Consider the following 19616-nt stretch of genomic DNA (forward strand, 5'->3'; position numbering starts at 1 on the left):
TAATAATAATAATAATAATAATAATAATAATAATAATAATAATAATAATATTTATATATAGCCTGCCCAATCACAATGAATCCCGGTGGGTTACAGTAATAAAAATACATACAGAATACAATAAAAATTCAAAATTAGCCCCTCACTCCCTCCAGGCTGGACGATGGCGGTTGTCATGGAGGGAGGGCTCTTTCTCTTCTTCTTTGAGAAGCCCTATTGGTATGCCATTTGTTTCTGGTGGTTTATTTTTCTCAAATGTTCTGTGTGCAGTTTTTACTTCAACTTTCTAAAGTGTTTCTTCCTTGAATGAACCTGTCATCCTTGCACCTCTTTTATGTAGTTCTATAGTGTATTATTTCCATTGTCTTTTTATTTTTACTTGGTCATGTAATGTGTTCCCCTCTTGGTTCTAGAGTATCTCCACTTTTGGTTTAAATTTCCCTTTGATTTCTCAAATCTTGTGGAAAAAATCTCTTGCTCTTTCTTTTTTTGTTGTCACCTTTTATTTCTTTGCATTAATTGTTATAGTAGTTTTCCTTGACCCTGTGCTCAAGTCACTGAACACTGCATTCAGGGTTCTGAATAGTTCTACCAACTTTTACTTTTGTTTCTCATCTGTCCTTAACTGATTGAAGAGTTTCCTCTGTCATCCAATAAGGCTTCCCTTTCTTTTTCACTGCAGATAGTGTCCTTTTGCGTTCCTCCCTGACAATGCCCTTGGCTTCAGAGTTCTTCTGTTTCCTGCTCAATTAGGCTTAATAGTGAAACATATTTTAACATTATCTTTACATTCTATGGGGATGTTCTTCAGGTAGTATTTCTGCATGATGATTGGTGTAGTGTTCTTCTTTGGTTTTACTCTACATTTTTATATCAACAGTTCATCATCCTGTGCCACAATCTCCTCCTGATTTTGTTTTTGCAGAGAGAATGGAGCTTGTCCATCTTCTGCTTCCAATTATGTAGTCTATCTGATATCTAGATTGGCCATCAGGTGATGTCCGTGTATACAGTTGTCTCTTGGGTTGTTTGTAGAATGTGTTTGCATTTGCAATGAACAAACTGTTGGTCTCACAAAATTCAGTCAGTCATTCTCCTGCTTCATTACTTGATCCTAGGCCAAATTTTCCTACAATTTAATTCTGTTCTGTTTCCTAGTTTTCCATTCCAATTGTCTATGATTAACAAGAAGTTCTGCTTTGGTGTGTGATCAATTTCCTTCTGGACCTCTCCTTAAAATCTTTCCATTTCCTCTTCATCTACCTCTGTAGTTGGAGCATAAACTTGGATTATGGTTATACTGATGTTTTTTTTCTGACATCTTATTGATATTATTTGGTCAATCTTTGCATTATATCCTTTCGTTGATTTTGCTATATCTCTCCTCACTATTAATGCCAACCAATTTCTTCTTACATATTTATTTATAGTAAAACACTGTCAAATTATTTGTCTCAAAATGTCCCATTTATCTCTACTTGAACTTGTTCATCCCAAGTATTGCAATGTTTATATATTCCATTTCTTGTTTTACTATGTCTAGCTTTTTCTGATTCATATTTGTCACATTCCATGGTCCTATAATTTGTGTTGTGCAGCTTTGGACCTTCCTTTCACTTCTGAGCAAGTCAACAGCTGATCGTCCTTTCTGCATGAATTCAGTTGCATAATTACCCACAGCATTACTCATAATTGTCCTCTGCTATATTATGGTAGCTTATTGAGTGCTTATCCAACCTGGGAGTGTCATCTTTTGGCACTACCTCTTGTTTCATTTTGGATTGTCTCATCATAATGTTTTCATGGTTAAAAAAAACATTCAAAAGAGGTTCACCATTCCTTCTTTTGTGCAGTACTAACAAGCATTAGCCATAGTGCCACTGCCATTGTCTCTAAGAGGTCATTCGCTAGTGTCACTCCCCACTACTGAAACCCTTTAAAACCTTTTGGCAGCTCAAATAAAACAAAAACTGAAAACTAATAGATTGCAAGCCAAGCCATTTTCAGATATTCTGTGTGTGTCTGTGTGTCTGTGTGTGACTGAGAGAGAGAAAAAAGAGAGAGAGAGAGAGAGAGAGAGATATGTCCCACTGCTTAAGGTTATGTGTCTTCTGTAGTTTAATCTGTCATGCCTCAGCTATGCTTGAGCATGTTTACCTCATAGCAGTAAACCTTCTATACTATATTATTATATACGTTCTGGGTTTGTTTGTTTTTTGAGGTATGAGAAACAATGAAGAGGTTTGCTTGTGCTGCAAAATATATTTCCAGCTACCAGATTTCTGTGGAGAAAGTAAAATGGCCACCAAGAATGCAGAATTTGGCTATCTTGGCTCTGAATCTATTTCTTTCCACTCTTTCTCAGGAGCTGTATTTGTACAGGAGATGGTGGCGAGTACCCGTGGCCTAAATTAACTTCGGCTTTTGCTTCCGAGTTAAGCTCATGAATATTCAAACAGCAGGCATTTAATATGCAAGACCATTTTATTCATGATGCCACGTAGTCTCCATAATGTGCAAGTCTGGGAAGTTGAGGGACGCTGGGAAAGCCACTGGGATAATAGACAGCAAGAGCTGTGAAGTCCATGTTTATGTGTCTGGTCACAAAGGGCATCTGTGATTGAGAGTTACTGCAGTATACTCCAGAGAAACCTTGCTGTTTCTACAGAATTGTATTGCAGTGTGCTGGGACTGTCCGCAATAACTTATGCCTTAAACATTTACTGTGCTATGGTGCTATTCATTGATGAAATCCAGCCTGTTTTTCTTCTCTGGGGTGGAATTTATTGAGAGTTTTTGTGTTTGCTGAAGAATATAATACCTGATGTAGGTATCGGAGATGTTAAATTTTCTCCCCTTCTCCATTATTAAAACAAATGTTGCTAGCCATCATGTGATACCTGTCTAAATATGCAAATAGCATGTCCTGACTTTGAAGGGTAATTAATGGTACTATGAGCTAACTATCCCTCCTAAGAAGATTCCAGTCAAAATTCCCCAAATTCCAAACAAAAAATGCCTGCAACAATAAAACATGTCGACCCTCCTTCAAATGAGCACACAGATTGCATCATTTCATGTAAAATTAGCAAATGCAATGGTATAATGCTTTGATTCATGCATCTCAGTAGTCTTACAAACTTTCATTGGGAGTCCCTGGGGTCCTCAGTTACAGCCACTTATCAAAAAGTAACCAGATTTGTAATTTGTAAACACTTAGGCTCAAACTACACATGACAGGGAATGACATATCTGCTTAAGTGTGGGATTGCTTTGATAATCTTTAGAAGGTTGTCTGGGTGATTTTTTTGCACAGCTTGGGAAAGTTAATTTTAAGGTTTCCAGTCTCATAATCTCCTATCCAGCTTGTCTAGTGGTCATGCTGCCAGAGGGATTTTGAGAGCTGCAGTCTCAAAGATAACTTTTCCAAACTTCAGGGTTTCAGTGCAAAAGGTCTGTGTGGTAGTTCCAAAGCACAAAGTTCCACCCCAACTATGGGCATTCCACCCCAACCCATAAGCTCTGTTTGTTCTCCACATCCACTGATTTCATATTCCACTCAACTGAATATGCCCTGAGTTTATGCAGATAGGTGTCTTAATTTCACATAAAGTTTGATCCTGAGATTTAGTACTGAATGCTCATATGATACATACTATGGTTGTATAACTAGGTCTGCACACAGAGCTATGTTAGGATGAGCCCTATATCCCCAACAACAACAACAACAACAACAGTAATAATAATAATATACAATAATATAAAATACTAATTTATTATTTAATAAAAATAATAATAATTTTAATTATTATAAAAATACTAATAAATACTGCCCACAGACCTAGTGAATAGCCTCTGAAGGCTCCCCCTACCCACACAGCCATTCCCTGCTTTATGGGGAGCAGGCAGGATTGCAGAATAGTCTGGCTATGGCTCCATAGTGAGACATGAAATGATGACAATGGTGTTGAGATCACTGGAGGACCCAGGTGGATCTTAGCACTGATGCCATCATTTCACATCTGGTTACAGGGAGCCATTTCTGCAATCCTGTCTGCTCCCCATGAAGCGGGGCATGGCCATGTGTGTGTCTGGAGGGGTACAAAGAATGATTCAGAGACTGTTCATTAAGTTGACAGGGGGTTTTGGGCACTACACACGGGGAAAGGCAATACCAATACCCGAAGCACCCAGAAAAGGATGTGCACATATGCCTCTGTATGTATTCTTAACAGGATGCCAGCCCATATGCTATTCTAATGTCAAGTTCAGCCCAGGCCATAATTTGAAATGAGTATTGGTTGAAGAATATTGGTGATGACTTTGTGTGAGCAGCCTGCAAATTTCAGGACCTTGGACAGTATTTTTGGGATGCATTAGCTTGAGGTTCAAATCCTTTTTGCTGTGCAATGCCCCCTGGTGCTCATGTTCAGATATTGCTGACATTTATCCAACAAAAAAACTTTTTAAAGAGAATGAAAAAAGTATTTGGGGAGCCTTTCAACATCACCAGATGCTCCAGCCAGAGTCAGAGCTTAGAAAAGTTTTTTCTCTCTCAGAATTCCTCAACCAAAAGGGACAGGAATTATAGTCCCCAAAAGTAACTTTTACTAGCTCTGATGCAAGGGGGGGCTTTGTATGTGTGTGCAAATAAGAGAGAGCACATGCAGGAGGAATGTGTATCTTGTTTAACTGTACACAGAACTGGCACTCAGCTCCAGGACGAGGGTATGTGGCCCTGAAGATTAAGATATTTACTATCACTTGCTTTAATTGATGGCATTTCTTCCCAAATGGGAGAGGCTATTTCAACTGGGGACTAAGGTACTTTATTGAACAAATTATTTCATGTGAACATGTAAATGAGAGTCAGAGGAGATGCTCACAAAGGCACTCAGAAGGGGATGCTGTTCCATATTGATTGTGGCAACTCAGGATCAGCAAGTCATTTCTTTACTGGGTTGCATTCAAACTGGTGTCTCCAAATGCTGTGTAAGATGCAGTGCCTGTCTTTTTGTGTTCATGCCCAGGTGGAGGAGATCCGTGGCTGCATTGAGAAGCTCTCAGAAGATGTGGAGCTGGTGAAGAAGCAGCACAGTGCCATCTTAGCTGCCCCCAACCCAGATGAAAGTAAGTAAAAACACAGACCAACCCACCCCCAGCCTGATGATCAGAGACACTGTCAGAGTAACATAGGGAGCTGCCTTATACCAGATCAAAACACTGGTCTGTCTAGCTCAATACTGCCAGTTCTGTCTAGCAGTGGCTGTCCAGTCTTTCAGACTCAGGTTTCTTTCAGTCTTGTCTGGAGATTTCAAGGTTCAAATCTGAGATCTTCTGCATGTAAAGCATGTGTTCTACCACTGAAATAGGGTTTTTCCCCATAGCTGAACCCTTATCCCATGGGCTTGCATCCACTCTCTGTCAGAGATGCATACAGACCCAATGCAGTGCTTTCTCGCTGTGGTAAGAGTAAGGAATATATCCCATGTCTCATCCATCTCTCAGGGTGGGTGTCAAGTATCCTATTTTTCTATTCTCCTTTCAGAGACCAAGCAGGAACTGGAGGACCTCACAGCTGATATCAAGAAGACTGCCAACAAGGTGCGCTCCAAGTTGAAAGGTAAGAGCTGGAGTTGCAGCCATGTAGATTGTACTTGCTGCTTTTCATCCTCATCTTCATCCTATATTTAGTGTTTTTGGTCCCCAAAGCTTTCACTTACATTATAGTAGTGCTTACAAAAGCCATGAGAGGAAAAATATTGAACCAACTGTTGTCATCACAACATATTATCTTAGCTGCTACACCACATAACTTTATGGCAAGGATTCCAGTGACCCTTAGGGTAAGCCTCATGAGTCTCAGGAGCAAAATGAAGGGAAATAAAGTAAATCATTCATACTTTGAAAATTATGTTTAAATTTACTTATTTGGACAAAGATCAGAGCTTTATAACCCCAGAAAGTTTTTTGTTTGTTTTAAACAGACTTATGGTGGTTGTATGTAGAGGTGCAAATGCTTAGGCTTCTGCACATTCATAGGCAGGCTGCAAAATAGGATAGAAGCTGTCTCAGCTAATATTTGGGAGGGGGGAATAGATTTGCAGGGTGGGATGTGAAACTCATTGCTTCTCATAGCAGCTGTTGGGGGGAGGCATATTCATACCTCACCTAAAAGTTCCTGGAAGAGGGATATTACAGCTAAACACATAGGATGTGTGTGTATATGGTAGCTCCTCTTAATTCATGCATTATCTTTTTTTGAACATCAATGAATTTTATACCACTCCCACATCACATATGTAGACATTCAACTTTACCCCGTCAAAAATTGGTCCTTATTTCCTCTTGCCTACACACCACCTTCGACTGCTGTAGGAGCTGAACTTTCTCATCTGAGTACCCTTTGTCTAGCTGTAGATTCAGTAGGCATGATCAAAGCTAACTGTCGCTCCAGCAAAGCACAAGCCTGATCTTGAAAGTATTATGGACTTTATGAAGTTAGGGTGAACCAAACCTGGATATACTCTGGTATTCTGAAACCAGGAAGAATATTCTAACATTATTTTAATAGAGGAGTAAACTAAACAGAGATGAGAATAATGTGGCTCTCCAGATGTTGGTGAACTCTGACTTCAAGAAGTCCTAGCCCTTATAAGCAATGGTGAAGAATGTTGGAAGCTGCAGCCAAACTGAAGAGTCACACAATTCCCATCCCAATGCAAAAATTCTAGGTTCTAATCTGGATGGCTTTTGGTTCATGCTGCAGTTCTAAACTGTTGACTCTTTTCACCTCTCCAGCAATTGAGCAAGGAATTGAGCAAGAAGAGGTTCAGAACCGATCTTCAGCTGATCTGCGGATCCGGAAAACGCAGGTAAGGCATTAGATGTAAGTTGATTAAATTTCTTCTATCTTTTTTATCTTTATCTCCTCTTCTTCATTATTTAAAAATGGCCTTTTCCTATAGCTTCTGTCATCTGGAACTAATATGAACCAACTTGGATTTATGAACATGATTTATGTGTCATCCTTTAAACCAGTGCTTCTCAGTTATTTTCTGTCATGCCCCCCCTAGGAAGAAGAAAACATTTCGCATCCCCCGCGCGACTGTAAATAGTATCATTTGTCTATAAAATTGTTATAATTACACCTCTGCATAACAGAGCCTCGTGCTCCCCTTTACGGAGCCTCGCGCCCCCCCGGGGGGCCCGCCCCACTATTTGAGAAAGGCTGCTTTAAACCAAGTTCTGACTTAAAGGCAGATGGTTTACAAAACATTGATATAATACACCAACTGCAGAATGCCATCAACTGAATAGAAATTGAGGACAGGAGCACCCCTAAGCACCCCTAGAAAGAAGAGTTTAGTACAAGAATGAAATAATACGTCTTTGATATTCTTTCCCATTAGCTAGGCAGACATCTTTTCTCTTGGCTCAGCTGATATAATCAGCTGCCATTGATTATATCTACATGCATGCAAATTAGGTAAATCCCCAATAACTAAAGAAAACAGCCTATTGTCCTTGTTTTTAGATAATGCATGCATTATCTGAGGCATTTTTGTCTCCCTTTCAATACTTGGAAGGACGCGTCTAAGATGGCACTAGCATATGAGAAAAATTGTTCTAAAGTCAAATAACCCTTTGCCCATTTTTGCTTAGGTGGTCATGTGTCATAACATGCATCACTTTGGAAGAGGCTTTCCCCCTTCTTTTCCGTGGGGAAATAAATGCCTCTTAAAATGTTGATTACTGTTAGTTATATTATCATTTTAAAAATCTGCTGTTCAGCTAATTGAGAACATTTTTGGTAATTTAAAAAAAACTGCTCAAAGGAACCAGTCTCCTAAACAGTGAAGCCCTAGTCCTAATTCAAACTCTTCTCTGCTCAAGCAATATCACTTTTCCCCCCCTCTCACATTGATTTTTGGCTACCCAGTTTTGAGTTCACTACTACATATGCTTGGTGTTACATCTGATGCATTCTTATGCCCAGTTAACTCTCCTACCTTAGAAGCTGTAAAAATGCAAAACCTTTTGTAACTGAGAATATTATAAATAGACAACAGCAATTCTTATTAGGGGCTGTTGATCTGCAATTTTGATTGTGCATTTTGGCACATATTTGAATTTAAAGAATTTGCTTGGGAATTCCACTCTCCCCTCCTCATTTCCTTTCAGATCTGTAATCAATGTGACTGGGACTTGCATTGAAACAAGAGAAGTGGGAATAGAGTAGATTCTCTTCCCTCTCTCTGCCATTCTCCTCCTACCTGACTTTCTTCCCATTTCATTGGCTAGCACTCAACCCTCTCCCGCAAGTTTGTGGAGGTGATGACAGAATACAACACAACCCAGTCCAAATATCGAGACCGATGCAAGGACCGTATCCAGAGACAGCTGGAGATAAGTATGTTTGCTTGCCTTTGCATTTCATTTGTAAACATTGGAGGGGAAGGTGTTGCAGTTCCTCATGGCTCTGATCTCATTTTCTTGCAGCTGGCAGGACAACAACCAATGAGGAATTAGAAGACATGCTGGAGAGTGGGAAATTGGCAATTTTTACTGATGATGTATGTATCTGAGCTATGGTTGCCTCCCTTCTGTAACTATTTGGTGGGCTTATCTCATTGGAAAGCCCACTCCAGTGTGGCTTGTAAATGATGTCCAGCTCCTGAGCATTTTACACATGGTTCTACTGTGTTTTAGAGGTCAAGAAAATATAGTGGTGGGGACAGCATAAAAATGTTCTGAAAGAAACTGATCTGGTGTACCCTAAAGCAAATGGACCAACTTTGGAATTAGTGAGCAAGTACACTAACTAGAGGCAAAGGGAGAGAAGGAATGACGGGCAGGAAAAGCTGGACATTGAAATGCCACCTCCTGACTTTTATTAGGAAGCCCGCTCCTTTACCAAAACATCCAGGGCATTGCCCACTTACTTTAATGTTTTGCTCCTGAATCATAAGTTAGGTATCGGAGGCACTGTTTTGCAGTGGTTCGGGTCCTACCTCTTGGGCATGGTGTCACTTGGCGACAGTTATTCGTCCAAGAGGGAGTTCATATTGGGTGTCCCTCAAGGCGCGATACTGGCGCCAGTGCTGTTCAACATTTACATGAAGCCGCTGGGAGAGATCATCTGGAGACATGGGGCACGGTGTTATCAATACGCTGATGACACCAAAATCTATTTCTCTATGTCTCCGACTGCTGCAATGACTAAGGATGGCATCTTTCCTCTAGATGCCTGCCTTGGGTCAGTAATGGACTGGATGAGGGAAAACAAACTCAGGCTGAATCCAGAGAAAACAGAGGTACTCGTGATAGGTACCCTAAGTCCAGGCATGGAGATTTGTCAGCCAGTCCTGGACGGGTCACACTTCTCCTAAAGGACGAGGTTCACAGTTTGGGAGTACTCTTTGATCCATCTCTGCAGTTGTCATCTCATATAGATGCGATGGCCAGGAGTGCTTGGTATCAGCTTCGGTTGATACGCCAACTGCGTCCCTACCTGAACTGAAAGGACCTTGAAGCACTGGTACTTGCACTGGTAATCTCTCGTTTAGATTTCTGTAACACGCTCTACTTGGGGCTACCCTTGTACCAAGTCTGAAAGCTTCAGTTGGTTCAAAATGCACCAGCCAGATTGGTCACCATTACATCTAGGTTTGACCATATAACACCAGTATTAAAATCTCTTCACTGGCTGCCAATTACCTTCCAGGTGCAATACAAGGCATTGGTCATTACCTTTAAAGCCCTACATGGCTCGGGCCCAAGTTACTTGCGGGGGCACCTCTCCCTACACAATCTGCCCTGCACTCTCAGAACATCAGGAAACTATTTACTGGAGTACCATAGTACCAGGTTAATGACAACTTCCCACAGGGCGTTTACAGCAGCGATCCCAAAATTATGGAATAGCCTACCGGAAGAGTTCCGTTACATTACTACCTTAGAGACCTTCTAGAAGGCACTCAAAATGGATCTCTTCTGGTGGGCTTATCTATTAGATTCTATATAGAAGTCGATGATAATATCCCACTCTTGACTGTGATCATTGACCAGTGACAAATTGATTTTAGAGTACTAATAGGAATTGGTAAATTCAATATTAGTGTTTTATTATATTTTGTACCATTTCTATTTCCTTGTATTTTTTTTATTGTTGTAATTCATCCTCAATCTTTGGAGAGGCGGGAAATATAAATAAACTCTATTATTATTATTATTATTATTATTATTATTAGGACTAGAAACTTCCCAACATTTCCTCCTTAAAGTTGTAATTTTCAACATGCCACATGCCACTTGCCACAGCTGTGTAAGTTATATCCAGTTCTATCTGATTTTTCTTAGTTTTGAAATTCTCTCTTTCTGTCCTCATCAGATCAAAATGGACTCACAGATGACAAAGCAGGCCCTGAACGAGATTGAAACCCGGCACAATGAGATCATCAAACTGGAAACCAGCATCCGGGAGCTGCATGACATGTTTGTGGACATGGCTATGCTGGTGGAGAGCCAGGTATGAACAGCAGAGAAGGCAGGCAGACAGTCACTGGCTGGATACTCAGCATGGGGTTGTCTTTAAAGAGGTTGTGGAAGTGCCAGAGTGCAGCTGATAGACTGTTAACAGGAGACCAGGGGATGGGACTGAAATATCCACTGAACTGTTTTCTCTGTTCTCTGAGATCTGCATTCTGACTCTTCTCCACATGTCACCATCATTTGAAAGCAGGTGGCCAGCAATCTAGAAGAGAGCATTTTCAATAGTGATTCCCCACCTATGGAATCTATCCTTCATCAAGGAGGATTGCCTGGTATTTTCTTTTCTATCAGTTCAGCACCAGGCAATTTTTAAAAAATATATATTTTCCTAATCTTTTAAGTATTACTCACTTTAAAAAAATTCTTAATTCTTTTAAGCTGCTGTGAGGTTTTATTGATCTGGAGTTTATGTCATGCTGTACTGTTGTTATATTGTTGTTTTTTGTTGGTATTTTTGTAATTTTTAAAAATACTCTTTTGTAAGCTACCACAGAAATCTCAGTTACTCATTGAAGGGTGAGGAATATGTTTCATTAATTGATCTGTCACCCAGTCAGAGATACTTTACAGTGAACTCCACATGCCAGTCCTTATACAGTGGTACCCCGGGATACGAATGCGCCGGGTTACGAATTTTTCGGGATACGAAAAAATCCCATAGGGATTTATTGCTTCGGCTTACGAAGGTTTCTTCGGGTTACGAAAAAACCGCGGCGCTATTTTCCGCCACCGGAGGGCAGCAGAGAGCTATTTTTCCATTAGCGCCTATGGGAATTCGGCTTACGAAGGTATTTCGGGTTACGAAATTAACCGCGGAACGAATTAATTTCGTAACCCGGGGTACCACTGTATAGCAAAAACAGAGCCATCCATGCACAATCTGGAGGTATCAGTAGGCATGGTGGACACCCAAGATTTGTGGAAGTTCAGAATATATTTGGAGGTGAGGGCTGACATGAGAATCCTGAAGAAGTTTAAGAATGTGCTGTGCCACAGAAGGCCGATTAACAATTGTAGGGGTGTTGCTGGAATGGAGTGTTGTTAGAATGTGATAGGAGTGTTCTGAATCAGAATGTGCTGCAACTTTTTGTTGTAGATCCTATAAATAAATGCATGCACGCATATGTATATGCTGTTCCATTAGAGGTTGCTGTCATCTTCCACTCATCCAGTCTTGGTTGAAGCCAGTGCAAAAAAGTTCCTGGTGATTTGGTTTACCAGTAGATGGCATTGTGATTCAGAGCCATGGCTGTCTGCAATACTTGGTTTTTTAAATGAGAATTTCTAGAACTCTACTGTGCTCATTCTCTCTTTGGAGAAGCTGTGCTTTCTAATCTTAGATGAGTGGAGGTTTATGTGAAAGAGAGAGAGAGATGGATTGTACATGCTCACATGGTCAGCATTTGAGCTCTGATAGTTTTTTGTAAAAAAGCTCTCAGACCTTGGTTGTCCTCTGGCGTTCTTTTTTGTGGTATACTTAAGAGCCACAGATGTTATGGTTGCAGATTAAAACTTTTGAGCCAGGGAAGTGTTTGGACAGATGGCTAGATCCAAACAGAGCTGAGAATTCAGCCCTGATGCTTCATGAATGGTGTTCTGGCCAGTCTGAATGCTCAGCCTTACTCAGTGGATTTTTGTCAGTGTGGTAACTGATGGGAGGATGTATTTTAAGTCATCTGTGTTGATGTTTTCAACATTATGCCTTAGTAATATTTCTTCCCCTTTCTTTTCAGGGTGAGATGATTGACCGCATTGAATACAATGTTGAACACTCTGTTGACTACGTGGAAAGAGCCGTCTCTGACACCAAGAAAGCTGTAAAATACCAGAGCAAGGCTCGGAGGGTAAGTAAGAGGCTGCCTAGAGCACAAGGAGAAGGGTCCAATGGTCTAAAGGCAGCCGGGAATTTGCTAGGATTAAGATGTTTGTGCTGCCCTGGAGAAGACCAGGTTGACCCCAGAAAACTGAGGAAAGAAATATACCCCTTGTAGTTAGAAAAACTAAACCTCCAGAATCTGAAGACAAGGTAGATCTTGAAAATAAAACAAGAAATAGAAGCAGAAGGGTGGGCATGGGGAAGAGAAAGGAAGGGAACAAGGTATGGTCAGAGGGCTTAAATTGATGCTGTAATACTGTATCTGGATTAAGTCCTATTCAGTTCATTTGGGACTTACTTCTTCAGGCCTTATATCAAGAGTGGACAACATGCAGCCATTTGGCTATCTTTAGGTTTTTTCATCTTCCAGGCATACAGCACCCCAGTTTGCATTTAAAAAAAATGAGAATGGAGGGCTAGGGTGTGCAGTTTGCACACAAATTACATTGCTTTTCATTCCTATGCCTTTTAAACGAGAAAAAGGAGGTGGGGTAGGAATGTTGAAACTGAAAGTGTAATTCCCACCTTTATCATTAGGTGGGATGCTGTGACCCTGGTGGGCTGGGGGAGGAACTGGTTGACAAACTTCTGAAGTTGCCCATCCCGTCTTAGATAAAATGTTCTAGCTAATCAGTGTTCTAGTTATATGCCATCTTATATATATGGTTTATAATTTTTCATGTATTGTACACCATCCAGAGAACTTTTGTTAATAGGCCCTTGTAAAATACAATAAATAAAATTAATGGTTTGTTAAACAGGATAGCAAAAACAACCCAAGGTTTGTTGTTGGCTTGCCTAGCAATTGATTAGAATTTATTTTAGTTTGTTCAGTTTCTTTATTTCAATTTTTTAAAAAACTTCTTTTTGAGACAAGGCTTTTCCAAGGCAGTTCAAAAAGTAAAACTCTAAAATAGAAAATATAGTTAAGTAAAACATTATTTAAAATAACTACAACAGTAAAAAAAAATCATGTACAGTATAAAAGAGATTTTATTTAAAAAGAAACCATGATTTCTGGTTCAGACATCACAGGAAGCCAGAAATTTCCTCAAGTGAAAGTGGGTTCTGCTTTAATTTCTCCTTCTGGTGCTCCAGGAAGGTGGGGCATCTGTGCTAAGGCTTTGAACAGACTCCTTTCTGTTTATGTGTGTAGTACAGAGCCAGCCTTCCTCAGCCTGAAATCCTCCAGAAGTGTAGGTTCATAACTCCTTTCATCATCCAAGAGGGTGGATGAAGGTTTAGAACATTGCTTGGAACAGAGATTGTGTTGGATGATGGCTTCCACAGCCCCCTACCCAGCTATCTGAAGAGCACCAAATTACTGAGTCTGGTGCTAAACGATGTTTCAGTGCAGAGCTTGAAAGAGTTCTTGTTTGGATTACAGCTCCCAGAATTCTCAAATCAATTCTGGGAATTATAGTCCATAGAAGTAACTTTTCTAAGCTCTGACTCAGCATTACATGTGAATGCAACCTGCAAATTTTCGATTGGCTGCCTAGACAAACATAGTGACAGTTTTTAGATTAGAAGGTTCAGTTTAAGCCTCCTTATGTCTTATCCAAGGTTTCGCAAACAACACCTTGTTGCTAATGCTTGTTTGTCTTTTCCTTTCCCCTCCCTCTCTCTCTTTTTTATTTCTCTCTCTTTTTCTCTCTCTCTGTTTGACTTGCTCCATGGATTTTCTTGGGTAATGTAGAAGAAAATTATGATTATAATTTGTTGTGTGGTTCTTGGTATAGTACTGGCCTCCTCCATTGGAGGCACGCTTGGGTTGTAAATTAAAGCAAAAAATAATAATAATATAATAATAATAATTTAAAAATTGTACATGCAGTGGATATAACAGCACATGTTCCAGCTACCTATAGATAAAACAACTTTATTGGGTCAGCAAATCTAAGTTTGTTGTTCAGCATCATCTCTTCATCCATTTTTATTCATTTGCTGGACGCCAGGGTTCCACCCAGAATGTTCCAATATTCTGGGCCTCAACCAGGTGTCTTGTAACTGCACCTCCCCCTCCCACTGCAACATGGTCCAAAATGTGTGATTCCTGCCCACCCCACAGATTTCCCCTTTCATATCAACAGTTAACCCTGTGGGAAGAAAAGGTTCATGGTATTCTTTTCCTGTTTTGCCTGGGAAAGGACATAGCTATGACCTAAGCAATCACCACTTCGAAAGGCTGTTCTGTAACTTACTAGGATATAGTGTGCCAGAAGGAGCAAAATACTTCAGTATTAACGCTATAGTATTAAGCTCTAGCAAGGGCCGCAGTCTAACACACAGTTCTTTGAACCTGTTTAATTGCATTCAGTAGTTGTGAGTCCATAGGTTTTCAGTTATGGCCTGTGGAAAGGGAAGGATTTGATGCACTCTTATGCCAGCGCTAACATTTCCTTTTTCATAGCTGACAATAAGAAATCCCTGTGCTTACTCTCCTTGGGTAACATGGGCACGGTTTCCAAGAACTGAATTAATTAAGAGTCTTCAAAGTTTTCATTCTTAGGTACCTGGAGAAAATAAGAGCAAATACTCAGGGCACAATCTGTTCATCTGCTGCATCCTCTTCATCTCACCTCACCTCTTCCTCTCTCTTCACTCTTCCATGGGTGGAGTGTTCCTGCCACCATTTCACTTTTCCTTTCCCATTGTCCAAGAGCTATGTTTGCAGGAGGGCTGCCCATTCCTGTTGACATGCTTAAGGGACCAACTGGAACAGCCTCTCAGATATCAAAGGGTGTTTGATACTATGGTATCAGTGCTCTGGTCATCACATACAAATTTGCCACTGATATGGCTTCCCCAATAATCAAATGTGGACTATAGCCACACAACAAATATTGGTACATTGATACAATCAAATTTTTAAAAGACTGTGTTAGCATTATTTAAAATACTTAACCAGTACAGGAATGCTATGTATCAACTTGCTATTATTAAGCAATATTGCAACTACTGGGAATTTGGTTTATTTATATTTGAAAAAGAACAGTCCATGCCAAGCTATCAAGGATGCAAGAGTATCACTGCTGTATTGTCCAAAACTCTTGATTTAAACAGACTGAGATTAGGAAATTGAGACCCTGGCATCTATTAATATTGGGGCCACACAACTCACGTTTTTAAAAAGCGGATTAATGATAGCGATATGCCATACTATTGTTATTCCAGCATTTGTACATAGGAACAAATTAGTAATTGATTTCATTAATTCAGTTCAAAGCAATGCAAGAAGTTCCAAGCAAATTTTGCTTCTATAGCTTTCAAATTAGAACAAAGCTAAATGCAACATTAGTCCATGGTTAGCTCTGGCTGGTAAATATAAATAGCCAAAAGGGAGCGGCTGAATAGAATCAGGACTGTGGTGATATTGGAGATTTAATCATTTTCCTCAGCTGCACTCCTGATCAGAATTGGTATGCCCTCCGTAGTTTGCTATTTGCAATGAGAGGGAGCCCAGAATGGAAAATTTGGTGCAATGGGAGTTTTCTTATCATTGTAAATGGCAGCAGTTGGGGAGCTCTTAATTAGAACAAGGACACAGGCAAAGTCCCTCCTTCCCTTACCATGGTTTCCTCCCTTGTGTGAAATATTTAATGTTTTTTTTTAAAAAAAAAACATGAGTGCCAGGACTAACTGGATGAATAATGTTGCATTGAATTTGGTCATAGAGAACCAAAAGATTAGTTTGGGCTACAGTACCTGCTCAGAACTAACATAGAATATGAGAGTGTACCATTTTTGAGCATTGACAGGAAAGTTAATCTCACATTTTGAAAGTATTTCCATGTTGAATGGGAAAACACCTCCTTACCCATGGAAAATTACTATAAATGCTCAAGCTTTAATATGATTCCCTCCTTGTTCAAATGGTACATCCCTAAGGGACTCTGTGTCATGTGTGATACTTCTGAACATGTCGTTCAGCTCTGAGTGATCTAGAATTAGAAGGAAATGGTGCCAGTTTGGGTGTTCCACTGCCAGAAATCAGCCATAAAGCAAGTAACACCAACAGTGTTAGAGCATGCATTCATTTTCTGATAACATTCCAGAATTCTAGACTTGATGGGAGAAGAGGATCAGGGTTTCTTCCCAGAAATTCAAAACAGATTTTTTTAAAAAGAGAGAGGCTGCTGCTTCATCAGTAGTTTACATAGCAAAGAATTACCACAAATACGCTAAAATTATCAGCTAATGTTACAGCAAGGAGTTGATAAGGAGAGGGTCTGTGCAATAACATTTTTATACTGGTTCTTAAGGCCAGTTTATATTTTCCATAGAATCAAGAATCTTTTCCTGGACTATTCCATTTCAGGATAGGAACAAAGAATGTGTTTGCATACTACTGTATTTGTTTGCATACTCTTGCATAAAAACAAAGTTTTTTTTAAAGAGAAAGATTAGCATGTCATGGAGAAATTTTCAGCCTGGCCAACTCCCTGACATGCTCATTTTTAGTGTGCAGTTTTGTTTGTTTTTTTCATAAACAAGGAGCATTAAACATGATTATCACTCCTGTCTGAAGCCCAAATAAGTACAATCCAGAAAGTGCTCTATTACTTGCTTCTGCTGGATTTATACTGTAAACTGTCTCTTAGATTTTGAGTATACTGAGGTTCACAGCCTTAGAAACTGCTTTGGTTGTTTTTCCTCCTTCCTCTGCTCCCCCACCCCTACCTCCAACCCCACAAGTTGCCTTGACCTAGTCGTTCTCTTTGCTGCATGGTAGGGTCGTATAGATACTCAGAGCAGTTGTTTATTTGAACAGCCTCCTATGGGTTCTCACTACCTGTGGAAAATGAGAGGCAATCCATTGCTTTTGCCTTCCATGCATGGAAACAGACACAGGATTCTACTGCTGACTAGGAAGAAGGAATCCAGGGAAGACCGGCGAGCCCATTTCTGCATGCACAAAGTGTTGCTCCTGCAGAAGCCAACACTCAGTGCATCCACATCTAAATGCAAGAGTGAATGCATCTCCATATCAAAGCACCATGTGCAGTTCCAGTCATGCACAGTGCATGGGTCTCTCTCCATTGAATCAGTACCTGCCAACTAAAAGCTAGTGTTAAGGGACTGATCATTGGAGAATTATACACTGGCCATGCTATAGTATCATTGCCCCCCCCCCCAAGAAAAACCATCAGGTATTCTTCTCAAAGTGGCCTGTGTATATCAAGGCACATGCCCTTGAGTAATAATACTCTATTACTAGAGTAATGATGCTGAAGGCCAGGAGATGGTCTGAAAAATAATATAATCAAAAGAAAAAAGTCTTTCTAGCCCTTGCCAAATATTGGTTCAGTATTCACAAGTGACGGCTCCTTCCACTTCCCAAAGGTCCTGCAGTATTCTAGATTATATAATACTGAGTCACCTTGTAAAGTTAAGAGAAATAGCTCATACCCTTCCAAGAAAAGGAAATAAGTGATGCAATTGTGCCAGCAACCTTAGCACCCTAACTATGCACCCTTTTCAAAGAGCATTAGGATTGCTCCTTTAAAGAACACCTCTATAAAGAGCAGAATATTCATTACTAGATTGTGTTGTGACATTCTAGAATATTAGTGGCTGGAATTATCTGGAGTGAGTACTAGTACTCTTCATGCAATAGCCCATGGCAACCAGCTACCCAGTTGTAGTACTTCATGATATGATGAGTGGATGTATTGTGGAATCATTCTTCTGAAATATGTAGCCTTTTTAAAATAATAACAATAATTAAGAGTAGTTTGACCATGGTTTTATATTCAGTTTCTTTAGGATTGTGTAGGGCACACTTCAGCTGTACATCTGAAAAGGTTTTCTGGTACAGTATGTAAGAGTAGGAAATACCCTCATACAAAGGAATGCCCCCTATTTGTGTTTTTGCACAGATTCTTTTTCCTCTGAGGGTACATGGTTCTACTGACTCTCTGTGGTAGGAGTCATTGCATGACTGTGTTCCCAAGGCTGAGAGGTTATAGAAATGACTCACTCCTGGTAGAAGCCTGGATAGACAAAAGGCAAGGCAAGACTAGTGAAGCATACAGGGGTGCATTTGGTAGTCCCCTTTGCAACTGGGCAATTTGTACCCCCAAGAACATACAGTTAGTTATTTTCCTTCTTGCAACTTATTAGTGTGGCCTGGGACACAGTTCAGAATTCTTCAGTGGAAGATTATTTCACTTTCCATGACCACACTATGAAGCAAAGTGGGATCTCCATTTGATGCATCCTCTTCACCTGCAGTCAACCTTGTTGATGATGCACAGAAGTCAGGGAAGTGCATAGCTTCCTCAGAATTATCTCCACCAACCTTTAGTCAATGATGTGAACATTTTAAAACACCTCTTCCAGGAAAAAAAATCCTTCTGGTACCTGGGCTTCTAAATGGAATGAGTAAAGATATAAACTAATCCCAAGGGTTCCAGCCATGGTTTTCTGAAGCTTCAACACACTTTGAATATGGAGAAGTCAATGAAAGCTATTGAGTGTCACCCATATTGGAATAAGAAAAGAGAGCTGATGATGACACAATGCAAAAGACCTTCAGAGAATTGAACAAAACAAAGCTGGAAGGGTAGAAGGCCACTCTTAGCAAGGAGAGGCTCTAGACAAGCTAGAGGTGAGAATGAATTACCAGAAGGAAGATGTCCAATTCTTGCATTGCAGCCAATATCCTATACAATTAAGGTCTCCCAACCCCAATCCAATATCCATCATTGAAAGGTTCCATCGACAAATCTGTTCCCCAGGGTTCACATTGTCCAGTGTCATACCAAGGTCTTCCCTTCCCAACACCTTTACCTTGGGGTGGGGCATGATGATTATTTTTACTACCCTACAACTCTCATTACCCTTATCCATTTTTACATCTGCTAATTCTTCTGTCACCTTTGATTATGATTTTATAAACTATTTGTGTGTGCGTGTGTGTACATATCTGTAAATAGATATGTTGTACATAAGTTCAGTGTGGTGTTCTTTTGTACCTGTGTGCAAGTGAACTCATTGGGATATAGGTGTACATATAGAAACACACAGGTTGTGTATACTTCTGACAGTATGCAGTGTGTGTTTGCCTATGTGTGAGTGTGTGTTTCTGTGTCATGTTTCTGGTTTTGCACATACACATGCTGGCAGATCTTTGCCCCACTTATGGCAACGTGAGTAATAATTTTATCTCCAAAGTAAAGAA

The 19616-nt window shown here is 40.1% G+C and overlaps 2 protein-coding genes across 2 annotated transcripts in view; one reads left to right on the forward strand and one right to left on the reverse strand.

Annotated features, from left to right (window-relative positions):
* The window catches only part of STX1B (syntaxin 1B), a 60640-nt gene extending 46346 nt beyond the window's left edge, over positions 1-14294 (forward strand). The window contains exons 3-10 of the mRNA XM_042472895.1: positions 5031-5130; positions 5549-5623; positions 6802-6875; positions 8305-8413; positions 8503-8576; positions 10394-10531; positions 12288-12398; positions 14130-14294. Of these exons, the coding sequence (XP_042328829.1) occupies positions 5031-5130; positions 5549-5623; positions 6802-6875; positions 8305-8413; positions 8503-8576; positions 10394-10531; positions 12288-12398; positions 14130-14210 (762 nt within the window). The 3' untranslated portion in view covers positions 14211-14294. The remainder of the gene's footprint in view (positions 1-5030; positions 5131-5548; positions 5624-6801; positions 6876-8304; positions 8414-8502; positions 8577-10393; positions 10532-12287; positions 12399-14129) is intronic.
* Positions 1-19616, reverse strand: part of PRSS8 (serine protease 8) — a 687619-nt gene that overhangs the window by 333522 nt on the left and 334481 nt on the right. The gene's annotated exons all lie outside the window — the stretch shown is intronic.

This window comes from Sceloporus undulatus, chromosome 6 (genome assembly GCF_019175285.1).
Source record: "Sceloporus undulatus isolate JIND9_A2432 ecotype Alabama chromosome 6, SceUnd_v1.1, whole genome shotgun sequence".
Lineage (NCBI taxonomy): Eukaryota > Metazoa > Chordata > Lepidosauria > Squamata > Phrynosomatidae > Sceloporus > Sceloporus undulatus.